This window comes from Chionomys nivalis, chromosome 9 (genome assembly GCF_950005125.1).
Source record: "Chionomys nivalis chromosome 9, mChiNiv1.1, whole genome shotgun sequence".
Classification (NCBI taxonomy): domain Eukaryota; kingdom Metazoa; phylum Chordata; class Mammalia; order Rodentia; family Cricetidae; genus Chionomys; species Chionomys nivalis.
The window spans coordinates 70,331,469-70,355,058 of NC_080094.1; the positions used below are offsets into that span (position 1 = coordinate 70,331,469).

Sequence of the window (23,590 nt, forward strand, 5' to 3'; positions counted from 1 at the left end):
AAGCCTGATACCCCGCCTGTGAACGAGCGTGGGTGTGTGGGGGTGGCTTTTGTTTCTTTTGTCTCTTGTATCATTTCTTTTTTGCCACTGAAACAGGAACGAAAGGCTGCAGACATAAACTGTACAAATAACATAACCTTGAGAGGAGGCTGTTCTTGTCGAAACTTACTGTCTACCCTGTTGCTATGGTTACTTCCAGCAGGTCGCCCAGTGAGAATGGTTCTGTCATCAGCAACGAATCAGGGAAGCCCAGCTCGGGGAGGCGCTCACCCCAGAACGGAATGACACAGCAGAAAGTGACAAAGGAGGAGGCCAGGAAGAGAAATGGTGAGAAGTTTCCACACCAAGTACCTTTTCAACCCCTCCTGTGTAAGCACACACATGCTTGCACACGTATGCACACACTTGCACTCACTGTGTGCTCACTCTGGGCCTCTCTATCCTACCCCATGAGGCCTGGAGGCAGCTGTGAGGTGCTGAGTGATTTCTGTATCCTTCTCCGAGTCAGCTTCAGTTCCTCCAGTGTAAAGAAGGGCACACTTCCTGAGGAAAACATCTTTTTAGAACACAGTGATGCTTGCTTTGAGCTTTTTCTCATTCTTGGGTGAAATGACATGACTTCCAACGCCAAGGCCAACAAACAGAAATGCTGCCCATCTTGGAAGGTTTCTCCCAACTTCCTGCCCTTAACCCCTTTACAAGTCCCAGGGGGTTCATTGTGTACCCGTGAATCCAGATACTGAAAATTCAACTAACAGGTCTGTCATAAAAACAAACAAACAAGATTATATTATAAAAAAACTAATCAGCCTTGCTGGGCATGCTGTAGTCTCCGACTGTAATCCCAGCTGCTCAGAAGCCGGAAGCAGAAAGCTCAGACATTTGAGACCTGTACAACTAAGTGGGACCCTGCTTCAAAATTAAGCATCATAGCGCCAGAGTGCTTGTACTACCCTAGGTCCAACCCTCGGCACCCACTAATTAATTAGTTAATTAATTTAGCTGTGTGACTGATTCTGCTGGGATACTCAGGCAGTTCATTTCACTCCTACCTAAAAAAGGACATGGTTGATATAATATATATCGGGATCGGGAGATGGACCAAAGGACGGAAGAAACCAGCACTGAGTGGAATTGTGAAGACAGAGTGCATCTTCCTTCACATGGCCAGGCTACAAAAAGAACTGAGTGCTCTGTCTGTGAATATGGCCCCCATGGAATATTCAGACACTACTGCTGAGTGGTTTAGTGTCCAGTCTAGAGGTAGGGTAGCTAAGGTTAATTAATAAATGTTGATGTACAGACTGTTCTTATTTTCTGCCGGGCTTATTGCATCCATGGCTTCTACTCTTGTTCTCTGGTGAACTTGAAAAGGAAAACACACTGTTCTGCCAGCAAAGTGGCTGGCATGGGTTTTTGTGGTCCCCTGGTCTCGTTAGTTAACCTAGCTGCAAGATAATTTTAGAGCCCATTTCACGAAGATGTTTAAATCTATGTGAGAAGATTGGGTATAACAGGTAGGCTTTTGAAAGAAACAAAAAAAAAAACAAAAAAAAACCCCAGCATGATGGCAGGTGTTGTGACTCAATGCCTGTAATCTCAGCACTCGAGAAGCTGAGGCAGGAAGATTGCCATGAGTGACAATACCTGCCTCAGTAAATAAATAAATAAAAACAAGTAAGATGCTTTTCTTAACAAGTGCAGGTACTTGAACTTCTAAACTAAATGCAATATTATATCTAGGAAGGGGGGTACTAAAAGGAATATGGGTGAGGGGTTTCTTACAAGAACAGAAAGGACCCCCAGACAGCTGCATCACCAAAGCCCACTATAGCACGGGTGACAGCTCACAAGGCAGGGGACCCGGAGCACACTGCACAGCCTGCAGGCAACTCAGCAGCTGAAGACTATCCCTTCCAAGTGACTCAAACTGCCAGGCAGCTCCGCTGGTTTCTGCTTCCTCCAGGCAGCCCCTCTGGTCTTCAAGTCTTTGCAGCTTGGCTCGCCTGAGAGCGACTCTCCGTGGTCTTTATTGTTTACTCTCGCGAGAGAGGAGCCTGGTGAATCTGGTTGGTTTCAGGGACTTCTTGAAGCTATTTGAGTTACCCACAAACTAGAGACCTAAAACGACAGTCCGCATTATCATTTTGTATAATGTCTGTGGGTCAGAAACTTACTAGGAGCTGGCAAGGGTGTTCTGACCTGGGGTGTGGCATGCAATCACAGTCACATTGGCGTGGGCTATAGTGACAAAAAGATGGCTCATTCCTGTGTCTGCTGGTGGGAGGCCACCCCATGTTTCCACGGGGCTGCTTGAAGAGCCTCAGAATGTAGTCAGTGGTTTTTCTGAATAAGTGACTCAAGAGAGAACCAGGTGGAAGCCATCATGTTATTTTTCTGAAAGGCTCGGATGCAGTGCACTGTTGTTATGTGGCCATCATTTCCCTCTTGCTTACAAAGCTCAGCGCTATCAACTGTAGGTATTCGTATCAGGTAGCGAGAATGGGAGCATCTTGGAAACCCGCTGCTATGGAAGGCCTTTGCAGCAGTTGACCAGGAAGTGGCTGCTGAAGGTGGCCACGCACATATTACATAGTAAAACTACCCTGTAAAAATGCATATGCATCTAGTGACCCTTCTGATAGAAATGGCCCTCTCTCAGAGACCGCTTAGTGACCTGGTATTTGCAAACCAATCTACGAAACCTTTAAAATGTTCAGTTATGACCCATGGTTAGTCTATAAGTTGTCTTAGCTACGTTATCAAACAACTACTTCCTTGGTTTAACTTGACAGATTTTCTGCGATTGTAATTGACAGAAAGATCTACAAGCTATATTTCTTGATAATTTAAATAACAAGGAAAGATGAACACACTTCAGCTACATTCATAGTTTATGTAATACCCATTTTGCTTCCAAGTTGCCTACTAATTTGGTTGCTTAAACAGGCCTAATTTATCTTACTGTCGTTCTTATGCCTGCTTCATGAGAAAACCGTTTAAAAGACAAGTAAATCGGCTAGATATGGCTGGACCTGGTGCAACTTCTGTCAGTTTAGTTATGAAAGCACAAAGCCAACTTGTGTCTTGCAGCCGTCGCTGCAGAATGGTTTGTCAGATGGGAAAATTAATTCACCCACGCGTAGGAGGCGAAGAGTCTGTGTAATTAGCGGAGTAGACTGTGGCTGTGCGCTAGTCTCTCTGGTGGCTGTTTCACAGCTCTCTTTTCTCATAGACAAGTAAAAGAATGAAAGAGCTAAGTTGTTTGAGGAGCAGCCTTCAGAAGGAGAAACAGAGCAACCGACGCAGGGCGCGCAGCTAACCACCTAGGAAACTTGTCGTTTAACATGGCGCAAAATGTGGCCGCTTCTTCAGCAGAGACCAGACTGACGGCTGTTGTTGTGGCCACGACCAGACTGAGGGAGACATGTGGAGCTTGGCCAAATTTACTTTTCTCATTTCTATAAACATAGAGAACAAATTTGCTTTTTATTGATTTCAAATGTGTTCTATCCTCATTTTGAAAGATTTTTTTTTCTTTCTGTTTAAGTGCAACCTTGACAATTCTTTCTTGCCCACTGATAAGACAACAACCCAATAAATAGTACAGATCTTAATTTTTTTCTTATATATATATTTTAATTTATTTTTAAAAAACTATATTTTCTCATTTTACATGCCAAATCTCTTTCCCACTCCCTCTCCTCCTCCTGCTCCCTCCACTTTGCCACCCCCTTCCCACTTCCTATCCTACCCCCCACCCACTCCTCAGAGAGGTTAAGGCTTCCCATGCAGAGTCAATAAAGTCTAGCATATTGCTTTGAGGCAGGACCAAGGCCCTCCCCCTATATCTAGGCTGAGCAAGGTATCCCTCCAGAGAGAATGGGTTCCAAAAAGCCAGAACAAGCAGTAGGGATAAATCCTGGTCTCACTGTCAGTGGCCCCACAGTCTGCCCCAGCCACACAACTGTCACCCACATTCAGAGGGCCTAATTTGGTTCCCTCACTGCCAGACCGAAGTTGGAAGGCTTCCATTAAAGCTGTTTCAGTGGGTGTCCCCATCACCGTCTTGACCTCTTTGCTCATATTCTCACTCCTCCCGCTATTCAGCTGGACTTTAGGAGCTCAGCCCAGTGCTCCACTGTGGCTCTCTGCCTCTGCTTCCATCAGTGGCTAGATGAAGGTTCTATAGTGACATTTAAGATAGTCATCACTCTGACTACAGGGCAAGGCCAGTTCAGGCCCCCTCTCCTCTATTACTTAGGGTCTTAGCTTGGGTCTTCCCTGTGGATTCCTGACAATTTCTCTAGTGCCAGGTTTCTTTCTAGCCCCATAATGGCTCCCTCAATCAAGATATCTCTTTCCTTGTTCTCTGTCTCTGTCCTTCCTCCATCTTGACTATCCCCATTACCTCTAGTTCTCCTCCCCCTCCCCTTCTCTTCTCTCCTCCCCTTCCACCTTCCCTTCTCCTTCCACCCCCATGCTCCCAATTTTCTCAGAAGATCTTGTCTATTTCCCCTCCCCAGGGGATCTATGTATATTTCTCTTAGGGTTCTCCTTGTTACGTAGCGTCTTAGGGTCATGGACTATAGACTCCTTATCCTTTGCTTTACAGCTAGTATTCACCTATGAGTGGGTACATACTATGCTCATCTTTCTGGGCCAGGGTTACCTCACTCAGGATAGTTTCTTCTAGTTCCACCCATTTGCATGCAAATTTCAAGATGTCATTGTTTTTTACTGCTGAGTAGTTCTCCATTGTGTAAATGTGCCACGTTTTCTTTATCCATTCTTTGGTTGAGAGACCCATAGATTGTTTCCAGGTTCTGGATATTACAAATAATCCTGCTATAAACATAATTGAACAAATATCCTTGTAGTATGGTTGAGCATCCTTTGCGTGTATGTCCAAGAGTGGTATTGCTGGATCCTGGGGTAGGATGATTCCTGATTTTCTGAGAAACCGCCATACTGATTTCCAAAGAGGCTGCACAAGTTTGCATTTTCACCAGCAATGGAGGAGTGTTCCCCTTGCTCCACATCTTCTCCAGCATAAGCTAATATTGGTTGTGTTCAACATCCTTAGCCATCAGGGAAATGCAAATCAAAACGACTCTGAGATACCACTTTACACCTGTCAGAATGACTGAGATCAAAAACACCAGCCCTTAAATGTAAAGGTAAACCATGAGCGGAATCCAGTCCTGCAGTTCCCTACGTCCTAAAACCCATGTGTTCTGCCTGCTTTAGTGACAGCAAGTGATGAAGAGGAGGGAGCCGGTCTCTTCGACAGTGCCGGCAAGGCACCAGCAGATCCCTTTGACACGTCCTCTGGATCCGTGCAGCTCATAGCCATCAAACCGTCCGCTCTGCCCGTAGTGCACCCTGCCGCAGACAGGGGGCAGGAGTCCTCGGCGGCACTCAATGGTGAGGTGAGCACCTGTGACCTGCGTGGAGAGTCCAGCTGGGGCCCCTCAGCGTGTGGCATGCAGCTTGTGTCTGGCCTCAGGCTGGGGGGGGGAGGGGCTTTGTACCCCTGCATGCACCAGGCCTCAATGATATGAAATACAAATCATCCAGAGTGAGTTTGTTCATAGCATTCTCCACCTGCAGTGAAAAGCTCAGAGCAAACCTTCACAACCTGGCGATTAGCAAAGCAGGTATCAGAAGGCCTCCTTTCCCCCACCCTCCTGAGTGCAGTCTGCGGCCTCTCGATACTGTACTCCTGGACATTTCAGCGCCCATTAGATCCATGTTGTTGGGGTAATAAGAGGAGGGTGAGCTGAGAGGAAATGAGAATGTGCTGTCGTTTGGGCAGGGAGCTGGCCGCTGGAGGCTCTGAAATGACATCGATTTCTATTAGCAAGCTCAAAATAGCCCCATGGTTGCTGTCTGGGTGGTGTCAATGTCAATCAGCTTTCCTGGGGAGCTGATGAATTGGTGAAGTGCTTGCCACGAAAGCCCGAGACCAACACTTATTGAAAAGTGGGGCACACCAGTGCTATCCGTCATTTTAGCACTGGGGGACAGACAGGTGGATCCTGGGGCTCATCGAGCAGCCAGTCTGGTTGAATCTGTGATGAGATTTAAAACATCTGTCCATCTGTGAGAGATTTTATCAAAGAAAATTAGAGATAATAGATGATAGATAATAGGTGATTGATCAATAGGTAAGGGAGAAGAGCGTTAACTCGCACAAAGAACAGGAAATTGGGTTGAAAACATCATTCCTCTATCTTCCTTCAGCAGTAGAATTATCAATGAGCTAAAAAAAGTGTTTATGAATCTTTACAAATGATCACAGGGGTCACTTGTGCATATTTATGTTATACATGTATGCACACATGTATGAATCTTTACACATGTTCACATGGGGTCGCTTGTGCATATTTATGTTATACATGTATCACACATGTATGAATCTTTACACATGTTCATATGGGGGGTCACTTGTGCATATTTATGTTATACATGTATCACACATGTATGAATCTTTACACATGTTCATATGGGGGGTCGCTTGTGCATATTTATGTTATACATGTATGCACACATGTGTATACACACAGCTTTCCCTGACGCTAAAGCATTGGGTTGGTTGTTCATTTCATTTCTACCCTGTTATTGTCGCCTGAAGCAGTTGGGAGATTTGCAAGACCTAAAGCTTCTTTCTTATCACACTTCAAGGGACCTGCTACAGCCCTGTATAGCAGGCACACCGGGGCTTCTTTCCCACAGCCAGGACACTCGTTACAGTGCTGTGTGCACCTGTATGTGTGCTGCAGGAAGGACCTCTTTTCTGAGCAGAAAGGCTGGGTTGGCCTTACACTGTGATGGGCTGAGGTTCCGTTACACACATCAGCAACACTTCTTCCCCAGCTTCTGTATTTTTGGTCAGAAACAGAAGCCTGAGGGATGGGTGCTGACTCAAGGGCACATTGATAGCGGGAGTTCAGTTGCCCTGACTCCTGCAGAGCGCTTCTTTCCTCTTCTAACTTATACCCAAGTCCGTCACAAGAAACAGTGTTGTACTTAGACAGAGTGACCTCCAGAGCTGTCTTGCCAGAGGTGGAGTTCCAGCTTGTCCACTCGCTGTCTGTCTAGGCAAGTGAGCAGCGAGGAGAGTCCTTTGCGCCTCACGCCCCCATCCGCACAATGGGCCGCTATCCAGAAAGCGCTTAACACAATGACTAACACGTAAACAAACTCTTTGTTATCATTACTAACATTTTGTTTCATTATTATTCCTTCTTCAATGAGAAAGAATTAATTGGTCACGATGTGTCCTTTCTGTTCCTTAGCTCTGTAATCTTTTCTGAGACACAGTGTGCCCCCTCCCCTTATCCACACACAATCCTCTGGAGTTGGCACTAATACACCGCTAACCGTTGTTTGCCTAGTTAAGGCTCTCATTATGGCCACCATACCTGAGTCTCTTTGTCCCAGCCTAATGATAGAACATCATACAAAGAGACTCTGAAATCTGGGCAGATCCCACTCTCCAGACCCAGCTCCCTGTCACATGAGGAGAACACATGCGGACCCTCATTCAGAAGTGGCTCCATGCTACATTTGGGCAGTCAAAGGAATGGGCCTTGCTAGCATCTCTCCCTAATTTGCTGTCTCGCAGAACTTGGCATAGAGTGCAATGTAATTCTTCTCCCTTCCCTTAGGGATGGCTGATTTACACATAAATGAGGGAGAAGGGTAACCCAAGGCCACGTTTCTCTTGTATGAATTACAGGGAATTCTTTTAAAGGATATTTTAAAGGAAGCGTCAGACATTCAGCCACACAAACTTTCATAGTGATCTCTCTCTCTTAAAAAAGTCATGGGTTTACAGAACTACCTCTCCTGGGCAAGCGGATCATATGTAAAAGCCCCTAAAGCGGAATATTTTTGTTCTACTTTCCCGCCACATCCATCCCAATCCACTTTGAGACTCATCCAGAGAGCCCCAACTAAGCAGACAGAGGAAGCCAGAGGTTATTCAGAACTAGAGCTGGACTCAGGGCACCAAGATCTAGCCAGGCAGCTAGGCTCCCACACTGAGGAACCACATGGTATAGGCAGAGTAGGGATCCAGACAGTAAAAGTTCTCAGCTAAGGGAATACAGTCAGGCATAGGACTTCATGGGTCAGAGAGATGTGGGAAGCAAGGATGTAAGATAATTCATTGGGTGCCAGATCCAATTTATATGAGGGTGATAGACGAGGGGCTTTTACGTCAGGTCACAATTTCCAGAAAAGCTCCCCCATACTTCACCTCTGGTCTTTTTGGTCAACTGACCTTAGAGAAAAAGCTTCTTGTCTATTGCCATGCTGACTCAGGAGTGGTCTTGAGACTCCCTTCTCTCTCTCTCTCTCTCTCCTCCAAGGTGAACAAGGCTCTGAAGCAGAAATCAGACATTGAGCACTACCGGAACAAACTGCGTCTGAAAGCTAAGAGGAAGGGGTATTACGACTTCCCCGCAGTGGAAACAAGCAAAGGCCTGACAGAAAGGAAGATGTATGAGAAAGCCCCAAAGGAAGTGGAGCATGTGTTGGACCCAGACCCAGAAGTGTGTCCTCCCTTCACAGAGTCTAAAAGCAGGTAGAAGTGTACTTTGTGTCCCCACGTCACATGTGGGACGAGGGCAGAGGACACCTTGGGCATTGTACCTATGCTCCCTTGATCTTACCTTGGGACTTTGATCTTTGCAAGCCTTTGATCTGGGCCCCACACACATGTGCTCAATAATGAGTCTGAAGGAGGGTCAAATTGAAGCTGCTATAAAAAATTCTGGGGCAGACAACCCCAGTTGTCCTTTACCTTAATGGTATTTTCAAGCTGTGGCTATTTCAGAACTGGGTGAAACGTAATTATCGCCTGCCTAGTTATGCGATTCCAGATCAAGGGGCATTGCATTGTTCGATTGTGCGAGTGGTTCCTGCACAGGAAGGCAAATTTCATGCCTTACCTTTCCATTCAGCTTTAGTAAGTGCCTATCACAGTGAGGCCCAGTACTCCGTGCCAGCCCGACTCATTCATTCATAGATCTGTTTAGTTATTTGACACTTATTGTCAGCTGTTGATTATCAGACAGTAGTCAATGTGATGGACGCTTGATGGAACTTAAGCTCTGAGGAAAGAAAAAGAAAAACACCCAAAAAGTGTGACCACAAACCTGAGGGGCATTCAGTGTGAGCTGCTGTAGCTTTAATGGGCCCAGGCCCACTGAGGTCGAGCTAGGCCAAGTGGATTGAATTGCTGTCTCTCTACCTGTTCTTCACTTCTGTAACAAAATACCTGAGATCTGGCAATTTGTAATCAGCTGAAGTTCACTTTCTAACAATTCTGCTGGCTAGGAAGTTCAAGACCAAGGTGCCAGAATCTGGTAAAGGCGCTCCTGCTGTGTTAGCACACGGTGGAGGATGGAAGGGCAAGGAGGAAGATGTGGGCTGAACTCACTCTTCCACAGTGCTCTTTGTGTTAGTCACTGTTCTATTGCTGGGACGAGACACCATGACCAAGGCAACATTTCTAAAAAGAAGCATGTAGTTGGGGACTTGCTTATAGTTTTAGAGAGCTAGTCCATGATCATCATGGCAGGAAGCAGGCAGGCATGGTGTTGGAACAGTAGCTGTGGTGCTTTACATCAGATCTGTCAACAACAAGCAAACAAGAAGAGAGAGCCTGGGCCTGGCATGGGCTTTTGAAACCTCAAAGTCCACTCCTAGTAACACACTGCCTCCAACAAGGCCACACCCACTCCAACAAGGCCACACCCATTCCAAAAGGCCACGCCCCCTTATCCTTCCCCAACAGTTTCACCTACTGAGATCAAACAATCAAATGTATGAGCTTATGAGAACCATTCTCATTCAAACCACATCATTGATGTGCCCCATGAGACTCTGTGACCCTATCTCTGGCCAAAGGTTCTGCCTCCTAACACTGATAAAACAGCAATAAATTTTAATTAAATATTTTATTTCTTATTCATACATGCATATAGTACTATTGGATCCAAACCACCATCCATTTCTTTTTCTCCAACTCATTATTATCCCACCTTTTCATTTGAACTTCTGTGCTCTCTTTTTCTTTCTTTCTTTCTTTTTTATAGTATCTTCTAAGTCCATTTAGTGTAACCTGTATCTGTATGGGCGTGGAACCATCCATGGGAGCATGGGTAGCCTGCATCCCTGAAGAGAAGTGACTCTCCCTCTCCCATTAGCCAGGGTGGGACTTCATGAGCCTCTCCCATTCTGGGATTTGGGCTGGCTTGATCCAGTACAGGTCTTATGCATACAGGCACGGTGTTTGTGAGTTCGTGTGTGTGACTGCACTGTCACATCTAGCAAACATCACTTTGCTACAGATACCTGCTACCTCTGGCTCTTAGCATCTTCCCACCTCCTCTTACTCAGTGAGGGAACTTGGTGTGCTGTAGATGCCCTGTTTAGAGATGAGCACTCCGCAGTCTCTTTTCTCTCCATGCTGACTAGTTGCTGGTCTTTGAAGAGAAGCTTCTTGGAGGAGGTCTGGGTGATGTGCTAATCTGTGAGTCTGAAAATAAGAGCTCGTGAACCCGGAATGGAGAGAAAGCTTAGTAGTTGAGAGCCCTCGCTGTTCTCTCAGGGCACCTGAGTGTGGGTCACAGTACTCATACAGCCATTCACCTTCATCTGTAACCCCAGATTCAAGGCTTCTAATGCCCTCTGGCCTCTGTGGGCACCAGGCATGAATGTGACGCACACACACAAAGCAGAACACTCGTACACATAAAATGAGAATAAGTGAAGATAGTTTTTAAAAATAACTCAGGGATTAATTTATTACTATGTCCATTTAGCAGAATAATGATTCTAGGTTCTCCCTGTAGGAGCTGGGACTAGGCAGCCACAGATTTTTGGCATAGTTAAAGACACCAGACCTGGGGCCCATCTTATGTAATAAGCTTTAAATCCAATATGTGAGTGTGTGTGTGTGTGTGTGTGTGTGTGTGTGTGTGTGTTTGGTTCCTCTCACGCCATTTTTGCCACAATTGTGCCAGTACATATATCTTGACAGGTCAGTCATTATTGTACCTTGAGTGTTCCCAGCCGGGTAAGACTGATGGTGACCCCTCCCCCAGTGTCTGTAGAACCTTCCAGCTCTATGAAAGTTAACCATAGGAATGAGCTTCCAGGAGCAACCAGATTTTAACATGAATTTTAGAAAAGGCAAACATTCAAAGCATGACAGCTGTCTCCAAGCTCTGTGGCTGACTAGGCAGTGACCTCCCCTAGTGGGCAACAAGGGGAAGCGTAGCAAAGCTTGTTATGCCCATTTCTCTTCCTTTCTTGCCTGTCTGCAGCACTTTCCTAATTTGAGACTGCCTCTTCCCAGGGTGCATTCTCCTTGATGATCCCCTGGCTTTGGGCATGCTACTCCAGCTACCATGAAGCCACGGCAGGTGCATGCGCCATACACCAGAAACAACAGAGCAGACCCTGACCTGAATGGGTATTTGCTTTAAAAGTAGAAAAGAAATTTTACAACAAAACCATTTCAACAGGATTGCGTGAAAACAAGAAAACCAAGTTGGGAACTGGGAATAAACTGAACCAACATAATGGATGTTCAGTAGAGAGGAAAGGGGGCGATCTAAGCCAGGGCCCCATTTGCCAGGCTTGGCTGACTGGTATGACAAACCGAGGACATAAAATCACAGCGTGACAGGGTTCACGATGCTCATGTCACCATGTCAGTAGCTGTTGGAGGAGGGAAAGAAAACATGGGCTTGACAAGGAGGCTGGTAGCAACTTTATTTTGCACTTTGCTTTTGAGGACTCTGCTTCAGGGCTCTCTGATGGACCAAGGTGGGGCTCTTCTTCATGGCTTCCTTGCTTGAGAGTCACTGGAGAGACAGACAACACTTTCAAAGAATTTTTTTTCAAAGCTTTTCCCTGGGAGCTATGTCTAGACTCTTTAACATAAGTTCAGGCCAGCTGCCTAAGGTTCCATGGTGGACTGTCACTGCCGCTGCTGCTGCTGCTGCTCTCTCTCTCTCTCTCTCTCTCTCTCTCTCTCTCTCTCTGTAGTTATCTCTCAGCAGGTGTCCCTTGAAGAAGTGATTCATTGTCTCTATAGCACTAGGAATGGTCTGAAAAATCATTCAAGTGTTCACTACTTAAGGAAAAAAGACAGCCATGAGCTAGAGGGGCAGGAGAGAGAGAGCGGAAAGATATGAGCTGGCAGAACAGCCTAACAGAAAAGGACGGAACTTAGAGCTGTGGCTCGGGGGTGTGGCTCCAGATGGCCTCGTGCTGTTTATCCGTTGTCACAGGTTGGAGCTGCCTGCTAATTGCTATTCACAGCACAACCCTCAGAGACTCTGCCGTGAGCCACCAGCTAGAACAGGGCACCGCGAAGCAATCATTGTCTGGTGTGCAGGGGCATCGTTAACTTCAGAGCCAAGAAACAGCAAAAAGAAGCAAAATTGAGATTCTAATGTTAACTGATCACTAAATCTTTCAAAATACTTTTCGAAGTCCCTTTTCCCCCTACAGTTAGTTAAAATTTTACATTGTGCTCTCTTGTGGAGACATAAAGCGGACAGCCTGGCTGAGGCACATGCTGTCTGTGGCCGGATTTATGTGCTCGGCCACCTTTACGCTGATTGTCTGCAGCCTTTGTAACCCCCTCTTCTGAGATTTCTTTCAGAAGTCAAAAATGTTGTGTAACTAATGTTCTGTGGTGTATCCTCAGCCGATACCAGACTAGAACCGATAGGTCAGTGCCCTGGCAAGGGATTCTGGGGTGTCAGTAACACTGTGGTACTAGCCATAGTTTCTGGTTTCTGTGCTTGATGCTTATACAGGGAGCAGGGGAGAAATCACCTCGCCTAGGATTGCCCAGTGCCTAGTGACAAAAGGCACCTGCAAGTGTGTCTTCCAGTCGGAAACCCACACCTCAACCACCTCACACCTCAACCACCTCACACCTCAACCACCTCACACCTCAACCACCTCCTTTAGATGGTTCCCGGGGCTCTCGTGCTAGGCCAGGATCCACCCTCCCCAGTCAAGAGCCAAGAGCCAAGCACTTGATGAACGAAGACCACCCTTGAGCTTCTGGAGTCTTCCATAACCATCCAGCAGCTGCTTCCCTGCCTTGCCCATTGTGTCTCTCAGAAGCCACAATTTAAAGGCTTTTGCTTACTCTCCCTCTGCCTTCCGACCTGCCTGGTCCTGTGTGTCCCACCCTTGTTCCCCTCAAGGCCTGGATCTTCCTGTGAGCTCTGTGGATGGAATAAACTGTCTTTTCAATGCCAGGCATCTCTTGCCATTGAGCAGTAATAATTAAAACACCATCCCCTACCCTTTCCCGGTGCGTCTGAGCCCCAGGCACCCTAACTATGAGTCGACTCTTTATTTACTCTGTTGACTTTCATATATCCCTTCCTCATCTCTCCACTCCCTGGCTGGTAGTTTCTAGAACCACCTTGAAAATAAACCATCTGCATTCAAACCCTCAAGGGTCATGCATCTATGGTGCCAACACAAGGCAGTAACCTTGTGGCTTCTGAGAGATGCAATGGGCAACTGAGTTGACACCCTGAACAAGCTCCTGCTACCTGAGCCTAGAGAGCTCTGTGCTCACTTCAGGGGCTGGATCTATTTAGAACTCAGATAAGGTCACCTCCTTGAAGAGACCTTCTCTGACCTTTCTAGCTACCCTCTGCCTCAGCTTCTTATTTTTTTCATTTGTACGAGCGTGTGTGTGTGTGTGTGTGTGTGTGTGTGCGTGCGTGTGTGTGTGCGTGCATGCGTGTGTGTGTGTGTGTGTGTGCGCGCGCCTTTGGGTATCATCCTTCTATCTTCACCCACTGTTTGTTGAGACAAGGTCTCTCATTGTCTTGGAACTTGTCACGTAGGCTAGCCTGACTAACCAGGGAACCCCAGGGATCCTCCTGGCTCTTCCTCCCCAATGCTGTATTTCAAGTATACTCTACCACACCTGGTTTATTATCATTATTATTATTGAATATTCTGGGACTTGAACACAGGTCCTCATATTTGCAAGACAAACACTTTACTGAGTAAGCCACCTCCCCAGCCCTCCTTATTTTTGTTAATAACACTAATCACTCTGAACTTAGCATGCCAGTTGTCTCCCCCATTGGAATATAAACAGTAGAAGTACCAGGATCATGGACGCTCAGTTTCCAGGTACTTAGCACCTACTAGGCACTTGGTAAAAAAATAAATAATTTTTTTAATTAAAATATTGGTGACTGGTTTTCTGGCCAGCCGAATATGACCCAAGTTGCCTCCAGTCTTATTTTCTTCGCCAAGGAGAGAATCTACATGGTAATTATAGAAAAGAAATTGATCAACAATCATAGCATTAAAAGCGGACCATTCTGTACAGGCTTCATTTATAACACATTATAGGAGTTCACGCTGAAATCTAAAAGATAAAAACAGAACAAGAGGCTGCTGAGTCAACAAAGCCAGCAAAGGCAAGTTTGTTGTGCAATGCTAGCTGTCCTCGAAGGTCAACAGAGAACCCCTGGCCTTGCCATCAGCAGAATTTTAGATGAGGTTGCACTGGTCCGATTGATTGTCGTTGCCTAATTTGATATGAAAGAACACATAATTCAGCCAAATAGTTATAGCATCTTGAGCTTCTGGGGTGGGGGTGGGGCTCGTTCTCCCCTCCCTGGGACAGCCAAAGACTGAGTACCATCAGTTCTGAGATTGTGAGACCAATCCACAGCCTCCACCGGTTGCCTGTAGGTTTGGATCGGTGGAGAATTCCATCTGTTGGGACATTTGCTGCATCATAACAGTTGCTGGATTTCCTTCAGGCAACAGATGAAGAACTCTGTCTACCGAAGCCGGCAGTCTCTGAACAGCCCAAGTCCAGGAGAAACCGAGATGGACCTTCTGGTCACACGGGAGCGACCCCGGCGTGGCATCCGGAACAGTGGATACGATGTAAGTGTCTGGTGGGCAGGGGTGGATGCAAGCTTGCCCCAGAAAGCCAGGGTTACAGCACCCCAGAGTGTTCCAGTTCGCCACGTTTGGAGACTTTCAAGATGCCCTGCAATGTTTTGTTTTACTTTCGTTTTATGTTGGGGAAAGGGAGGGTGTTCGTGGCAGGGGAGGCAATGGTTATTTGTTTTCCTCTTTTGCAAAGTAAGCTACTTGGAACATGTGAGAGTGACCGTGATTTCAAATTGTTCTGTTCTGCAAACAGTGTGTTACTGACCTGAAATTCGAGGGAGATTGTAAATGGTCTTAATTCCTTCCCTTTCCTAGAAGAAGCATGGTAAGAGCTGTAGCGGTACATTAGTGTGTGGACACTGGCTGCTTTAATCTGTAACAGTTTTGAGAATGTGGATCTGTTCCTGGTTTCATAACTCCTCAGTGAGCCATAGAAACAATGAGAAGCCCGGCAGTGAGAGCCGGTTCCATGTGACAGGCCTGGGCTCAGTGATGTGTCCAGACTGCAAACACTCCTCCATCCCATCAGGTTTCTCCAGATGGAGGCTCTATCCGGTGCCTCATCCTCAAGATGGAGCCATCCTGAGCCTGGAGGTGCACCCAAGAGCTCTTGTGAACGGTTCCACGTTTGAGGTGGAGACGCACACTGCTCCTTTCTCTGTCCCACAATGTCAAAGAATCGTCACGTATTCGCAGTTTCGTGAAAAAGATACTTCTTTCCCATTCTCTTAAATATTTCTTTAATTACGAATTAATTTTTCTATAACAAGAGTAATAGTTCAAATTCTAGAGAAACTTACAATTTGAGAGGTGGTGATTTGAACAGGACATTTGATTTTATAAAAAAATATATCATGCTGATTTGAAGGCAACATTTTTCCCTCTTGAGATTTGTTTGGATTAAGCGCTTAAAATGGGCTTTTGAAATGGTCTAATTTAGAACAGGTAATTTGAATCCGTGTTAAAGTCAAGCACAGTTACAGATGCCTGTGACCTCAGCCCCAAAGGTCAGTGGCCGGCCAGCCTAAAGGAAAAGATGAGCTTCAGATTCAATGAGAGACCCTGTCTCAAAAACTGAGGTAAAGTAACCTGAGAAAGGGCTCGCCACCCAACTGGGAAGACGGAAGTTCAGAGCCCAGAAGCCATGTTCATGCCAGATAGACATGGCAGCTTGTGATTTGTGAAGCAGAGACAAAGGGTCCCCAAAGCAAGCTGGCTCTCAAGACTTGCCGTGTCAATGAGCTCTGAGTTTGACTGAGACCCTGTCTCAATGAATAAGGTGGAAGAATAACAGAGAAGAACTCCCCACATCAACCTTGGGCCTCCACAGGCATACATACACGTGTGCATGCCATGTGCATTCCAACACACATCTACATACACATCCCCACACATACCACACACACATGTTACCTCCCGCACCTGCACACTAGTAAATAAACACGCAAATGAGAGCCTGGCTTTAGAAAAATCCGCCTAAGTTTTAAGTTTTCAACCTTCCACCCCATCAAGAGGCCAAGAGCATCATAGAACTTTCTTAGTTTAAGAGACATTTTCTTCCTCTCAAACCCGAGACATGCTAGGCTCTTTATCCAAGATAACAATTAATAGGTTTCTTGTAAGAGTTGGACAGGGACACTTTTACAGTTATGAGGAAATAGGCCAGAGGTTTCCCTACTTATCTTGAAAGAACATAAAACATTTGTAGCCATGTAGCATAACTTTAAGCTTCAGAAGGTCAGGTCAGTGAACTACCTAGAATAATAGATTGTTCCTCTTTCACAGATGTGTGCAAGCATGTACATATGTTTTCATGTGTGTGTATATGTGTGTACTTTTCTTTGAGAAATATGTTATTTTTAAAACATTGAAATTTTCTTTAGAAAACAATGCTCACATAGGAAATAATTCTAAGACTTTAGAATATGGACTAAGGACTCTCTGGTCTCTTCCTGAGCCTCGTCACTTTTCATGAAAAGTAGCCAGCCTTTCTCGACTGCACAGTACAGACCAAGTCCTATTCTGCTCAATTTATGTGGGCTATATAGCTAATGTTCATGGTTTCCCATCATTATACCCCTGGCACAGAAGAGGAAACTGGGTCTCAGGCTAGATCCATGGTTTGTCTGCCTCCCAGGGCTCATGCCTTAGATAACATGCAACGTGAACTCTCAATACCCAGTACCCCCTTCCTGCTGTACAGTGTCCTGTATTTCTGAACCTCTGTGGTAGATAAGATGTCTTGTCTCAGAGAATCCTTCTGTAGAAGAGCTTACATATAGATAAAAAGATCAGGAAATAAAGAAGAGGAAGAGCCGGACCGTGGTGGCGCACACCTTTAATCCCAGCACTCAGGAGGCAGAGGCAGGCGGATCTTTGTGAGTTGAAGGCCAGCCTGGTTTACAAGAGCTAGTTCCAGGACAGACTCCAAAGCCACAGAGAAATGCTTTCTCGAAAAACCAAAAATAAAATAAAATAAAGAAGAGGAAGGAGTGAGTAGTAGTGATAAGCAATGCATCCATTTCCAAGAATGTCAAGGCTCTCCTGGCAAAAGAAAACCTGTCACAAGGTTGGAAATGTGCCATTCTGCCTGGGTCTGGTGATCTCAAACCAGGCCAAAATGTTTAGTCCTTTCTGCTAGGTTAGGGAAACTCAATGCTGTGGAAACAAACAAACAAAAAAACTCAGGGAAATCGATTTAATTTTCATTTTACCCAACGTTGACTACTTTACAAGCCCAAAGGAAAAGCCTGCATATAAAAATAAATGAATAAATACCCAAATGGGCAGGTAAAGTGTGCTGCACAAGCAAATTTTAGCCACAGGATGGAAGGCAGCCTGGGTTGCTTCAAAATCCCCTTAACCTCCTTCCAGCCCACCTCTATCCCCTCAGGGCTTGGCCTCTTGACTTGGACCCAGGGCCCCCCTAGTTTCTCTTCACTGCCCCTTTCAGCCCTTCCTTCGAGGTCATCTCCAGTCATCTGTGACTCTCGCTGACCCACAGAGCTGTTCTGTCCTAGGGACCAACAGCTGCTACGCTGGGCTAGGATGCAGATTACAGCATCACTTAAGCCACATCAGAGAAACTTCTCGCAGAAAGTTGCAGTTAACACAGAAACCCACGAGTGGACAATGTGCAGAGAAAGAGTCTTTGGAGCACTCAGCATAAACAGAATGTCTTTATCGACCCCTCCCCTCAAGGCTTAGGGATCTATCCAGGAGAGGAGATGGAAGATCACAAGGGCCAGAGGTGGTGGATGACTCCAAGGAAACAGCGTCTTCCAGACACAGCAGGACTGATCCACATATGAATTCACAGAGACAATGATGCCTGCATCAGACCTACACAGGTTCCAGCCAGATGAACTCTCAGCACTAGGAAGGGAAAGCATACACAGTCCCACCCTAACCAAGAAGCTACGTGCAATTGATACCTGCCAGGGAAGGGGAAATCAGCGTTCTCCGATGGCCTGGCCTGGGGAAATCAGTCACACTCAGGCAGGTCTCATGCCCAGGAGTAGGTGACACAAATGGGCTGCATGTGCTCCTATGTGTGCTTTTTGTTTCATTTTGGTAATTTTTGTTGTATTAGATTTTATTTGTTTTGATTTTCATTCTTGGTGGGGTTTTTTTGGGGGGGGGAAGAGAGGAAAAAAAAGAGAAGAGAATGAAGTTGGATAGAAAGGGAGGTAGGGAGGACCTTTGAGGTGCTGCAGGAGAAAAAGAGCACAAACAATATCTATTGTATGAAAACAATCTAAAAATAAATAAATATTAAATGAAAAATCCCCCATATAGCGAGGGCCGTTGGCTCTGCAGCGGAGAGAGCCTTGCGAGAGTTTGGAACTGCCATGTTTTGCAGCAACAATTCTGAACTTCCTCTTCACTCCATCGGCCAGGACACTGAGTGACTGTGACCTAATTAGTAGTCATTCTCGAAGAGTACACACTCATGATAAGAGGATGAATTACGTTAATAAAGATGTCCTAAACTAATCACTCTTAACAGGCAGGCTAGATAATTAAACCACTTTGGGCTTTGAACTGAATTCCTCCTAATGAGTATAGCAGGTAGAAAACAGAATATCAGACTAATGTAGAAAGAGGGAAAAAGCCTCTAAAATTTTAAAACTTTTTGACTTTGTGTGTGTGAGAGCACATGTTTGTTGCGTGTGGTGCATGTGTGTGTGCAAGTGTGCACGCACCTGTGTGTGTAGGTGCTTGCACCCACGTGTACCTGTGTGGAGGCCAGGGTAAGACTTCAGGTGTCTTCGGCTCTCCACCCTATACCCACCCTTCCCCCCAGACAGTCTCTCTTTCACTGAACTCGGGACTCACTGTTTGCCATGTAGGCTGTCCAGCAACCTCACTCATGCCTGGGTCTCCACACCCCTGCCCCTTGTCCTGGGGTTACAGGTGCAGATGGTCATGCCTAGCTCCTTTGAAATGATTTAGTTTTAGTGATTATTCATTTGAATGTGTGCATGTATATTTGTGTGTGAGCATGCTTGAGCGTGCTGGTACCCATGGAAACAAGAAGAGGGTATCAGAGTCAGCAGACTTAGAGTCATAGGCTATTGTGAGCCATCCATGTGGGTACTAGGAACTGAACTCCGGTCTTCTGCAAGAGCAGCAAGTACTCTTACCTGCTGACCATCTCTCTAGACTTATAAGTATAAATTTTACTTAAAATGTTGATTTTTGAGCTGGCGAGATGGCTCGGCAGTTGGGACTATGTAGGGCTTTTGCAGAGGATGGCTAGCTTCCAGCACCTACACTGGTGACCTACGACCACCTGTGACCCCAGCTCCACAGCACGGGACACCCTCTCTGACCTCTAAGGAACCTGCACTCACATCATATACCACACACAGACACACAATTTTTAAAACGTAATTTTTAAAAATCTTTTTAAAGCCTATCTTAAAAATAAAACACTATTTTCTGATTGAAAATTATGTAGAAAATAACAATTCATGAATAAAAGAAACGTCCCACCATGATTCTTGGGCGGCAGAATGAGAACTGATATGGCTTCTTCCCATACCAGCCCAGTCGCTTACCCCAGGGTGTGCAGATGGCGCAGGCTTTGCTCTTAGAGGACTAGAAACACAATCATACCCAGAGTTAAACATGCACTCCTCAGCTGGTTATTTTGTCCCTTTGAGGGGAATGTTTGTTTCTTTGCTTCGTAATACTGGGTAAGTAACTTAAGGCTTCATGCATGCTAGTTAGGCAGTTATTCTATCACTGAGGTACACTACCAGCCCTAATGTATCTCTCTCTCTCTCTCTCTCTCTCTCTCTCTCTCTCTCTCTCTCTTTCTTTCTCCCTTCCTCCCTCCCTTCCTTCCTTCCTTCCTTTCTCGGTTTATCATATTAAACTCTGACCCTTCCCCAACTCCTCCCAGATCTACCCTCTACCCCCAAATGCTACCTAACTTCTTCTCCCAAACCAATTTGTGCCACTCATAAAGTCATGGATGTGGGGTCATCCTCTAGAGCATGGTTGACCTACCACAGCCTAAACCCTTCAAAAGCAACTGACTTTCCCTACCCCAGAAGCCACCTGAGGTGTTTCTGGAAGTTAGTTTGCGTTTACATACAACAGAAATGGAGAGAACTCTGAGCCTTGACAGTGGGGAAGCACCTGAAATGACTGACCTACAGCTTTGAGGATGAATATTAACCTCTCAAAAAAAAAATGCCATTGTTATCTGTGGTCTGGGTTGAGTGTTTTCTCTGCCAGTTAAAGAATTACAAGACAGGGGAAAGAATCTCGAGCACAACAGATAGTAGCAGGCAGGAACTCAGACATAGCAGGCAGAATCAACAGATGAAAACTGACTTCTATTAGTGGTGAAAAGGAACACATACTCAGCAAGGCACACAGAAAAGGGGTCTCTGCCAAGAAGAGCGGGGACCCATGAAGCTGAACTCCAGTCCCTCGTTGAGGGCTGGGGATTTTAAGAGTCTGTGGTGGCTGGAGTTGAGGTCCTCGTCTCTTAATTTGGTCAGTTTAAACAAATACAGGGAAGCTGATAAGCCCACAATTTTGGGTAACCCTGGCCTGGCCGGGCCTTGAACTTGTAGACAGCATCTACGGGCAACTGTGTTCTCTTTGTGGGAGAGAAATGCCCAGGCTTGCTGAAGCCACCAGGCCTTGTCTCATCCCAGGTAGGAAGGTGCAGAAGAAGCTGGAAGTTTACCATCTTTAGTATCTGTGGCCCCTTCCCCCATCTGTCTGTCTAGCAGGGATCTAACTCCCAGGCCCTCATTATAAGCTAATTCCCTTACATTTCTCTCAAATGCTTTGCCTGAAGTTCCATATTCTAGAGCTGTGGGTGGCTCCTGACAGACACCCGAGGGCTCTACTTGTGACATTTTTCCTGCATGGTAGTGGTAAAGCTGTACATATTCATAAGAACTTGTTTTTCAAATTTTGGGTATTGTTCTTTCCCCGGGTTCATATGTAGTCTAATGTGCCCAATGATACTGGCTGTCACAGTGAACCAGCTCCTAGAGAGCATGTGATCTCGGCAGTGAGCAAACCATACTCTATAATGGTCCCTGTTGCTATTACGTTTGTGTTTTTGTGGTCAGTGTGTTTACAAAATACCCATCAATAAATATCCGTGAGATACTCTGTTGCATGGTCTTGCCCATGCTAGTGCAGTGTAAGTATTCTGCATGTTTAAGGTAGACTGGGCTATGCCATAACATTTGAGAGACCAGATTTATTAAATGCTTTTTAAGCTGGTATATTATCAACTTATAGTGGGTCTTAAAGAGATTTAAGCACATCATAAGCCAAGCAGCATCCGTATATGGTGGGCGTTCCTGGCGGGTGAACAAGCTCACAGTTTGAAAGGTGAACAGTCGATTTGAAATATTGGTAAATGTGGCTGCTCTCCTAACACGTCTCAGAAGAGGCAATCTCAGTCATCAGACCTCCTTCCCGAGGCATGCTTCAGGAAGATGTTCTGAGTATCATCAAGAGGGGGAGGGGTACAGCTAGTTCCTGCTGCCATGACAAACACCAATCCAAAGCAACTTAAGGAAGGAAGTTTGACTTTGACTCAGCCTGAAGGGACACAGTCTCTCATGGAGTAGAAGGCACGGTGAGAGGAGAGAGGCAGTCGATCACATTGCAGCCCCAGCCGGGAAGCAGAGAGCTGGCGCTTTGCTTGATCAGTTAAACTTTCCAGGAAAGCCTCACAGACATACCAAGAACTATGTTTCCATAGTTAGCCTAAATCAGACAAGTTGACAGCCTTACTTTTTGTTTACTTGACAAACACGTCACCCTTTGGCCCCTATAAGGTCATGTTTATCCCAAAAAGTAAAATGCATTTAGGCCAACCTAAGTAGTCCCGTGGTCTTTAACCATCTCAACAATGTTCAAAAGTCCAAAGTCTTCTGAGACTCAAGGCAACATTCTAACTGTGAGCGCCTATAAAAAATAACTGGTGTAGAGTAAACATTTCCTCCCAAAACAGGGGCAGGGAGGGGGGGTGGAGGCAAAGCAAAGACAGATCAGACCAAGGCAAAACGGAAGCCCAGCAGAGAAAGCATCAAATCCTGCAACTCTGTGTCTGGCATCTGATCTCCAAAGAACTTTAGTAGTCCTATCCTTGTGGTCCTGCCTCCTGGGCACATTCTCTCCTGGGCTGACTCAAGTCTGTGCCTGCCGCTTGCCTTGCTGGATATCCCATGGTGCTGTCTCTCCAACATCCTTAGAGTGCGCCTACTCTTCACACTTCATTGCGGAAGCCTCGGGATCTTGAGGGGCACTGACCTTCACACACACACACACACACACACACACACACACAGAGTGGCTCTCTGGGATCTTGGTGTAAGCCTCTGTGACTCCCTTAACGTTGCATATCTCGTGCCTGCAGAACCACGTGGATGCTGCTGGTGGTTTTCTGACAGCTCAGGAGGTCGCCTGGGCCATGGGAGCACAGCTGTAGTGGTCACTGCTTTGGTGACTGAGACTGATAAACAGTTCACAGGGCAGTCATCTTCACTCGGGAACTTCTGCAGCATGCATGGCTGAGCCTCTCTCCTTGCAAATGAATTCGCATTTTCAGGAGCTGGAACCGGCTCTGGGTGGGAACCCTGCCCCCAGGACACCTTTCTCGTTGCCTCGGAGCACTGAGTTCTTTTTCCATGGGACAAACCTCTTTAACAGAGTACTTTCACATCCCCTTGTCTGCATCTTCAAATTCATAGTTTTCATACGGTTTTGCTGCATTTGTTGTCTTGCTGTAGGACTCGTCAAAGCAGTGTGCAGTAGCCGTGACACATGCTGCCTCGAGATTCCTCCACCCAACAGTTCAGCCTCACTCAGGTTTTCAGAACGTGGGAAGAATTCAGCCAGGGTTTTTGCCAGAATGGCCACGAACGGCCCCTAGCCCAGTTCCCCGTGGATTCCCTGTTCCTCTTTGAACCTGCATGAGCCATGACCTCCATTTCTTGTTCCTCTGGGTATTTGATTCCTCCACATTCCCACCAGACTGGCCCATTAAGTTCTGCTTACAGCATTCTAGGGCTTTTCTAGTCAGAAGTTGCGAACTCTTCCACATTCTCCATGCAAACCAGTTCCA

The 23,590-nt window shown here is 46.1% G+C and overlaps 1 protein-coding gene across 6 annotated transcripts in view; it reads left to right on the top strand.

The window, feature by feature from the left end:
* Kiaa1549l (KIAA1549 like) overlaps positions 1 to 23,590 on the top strand; it is a 267,831-nt gene that overhangs the window by 208,563 nt on the left and 35,678 nt on the right. For 4 of the 6 annotated variants that reach the window (XM_057780906.1, XM_057780908.1, XM_057780909.1 and 1 more), the window contains 4 exons: positions 200 to 327; positions 5,251 to 5,432; positions 8,379 to 8,593; positions 14,841 to 14,970. In XM_057780906.1, the coding sequence (XP_057636889.1) occupies positions 200 to 327; positions 5,251 to 5,432; positions 8,379 to 8,593; positions 14,841 to 14,970 (655 nt within the window). The remainder of the gene's footprint in view (positions 1 to 199; positions 328 to 5,250; positions 5,433 to 8,378; positions 8,594 to 14,840; positions 14,971 to 23,590) is intronic. The other 2 variants (XM_057780907.1, XM_057780911.1) reach the window with 1 other exon arrangement.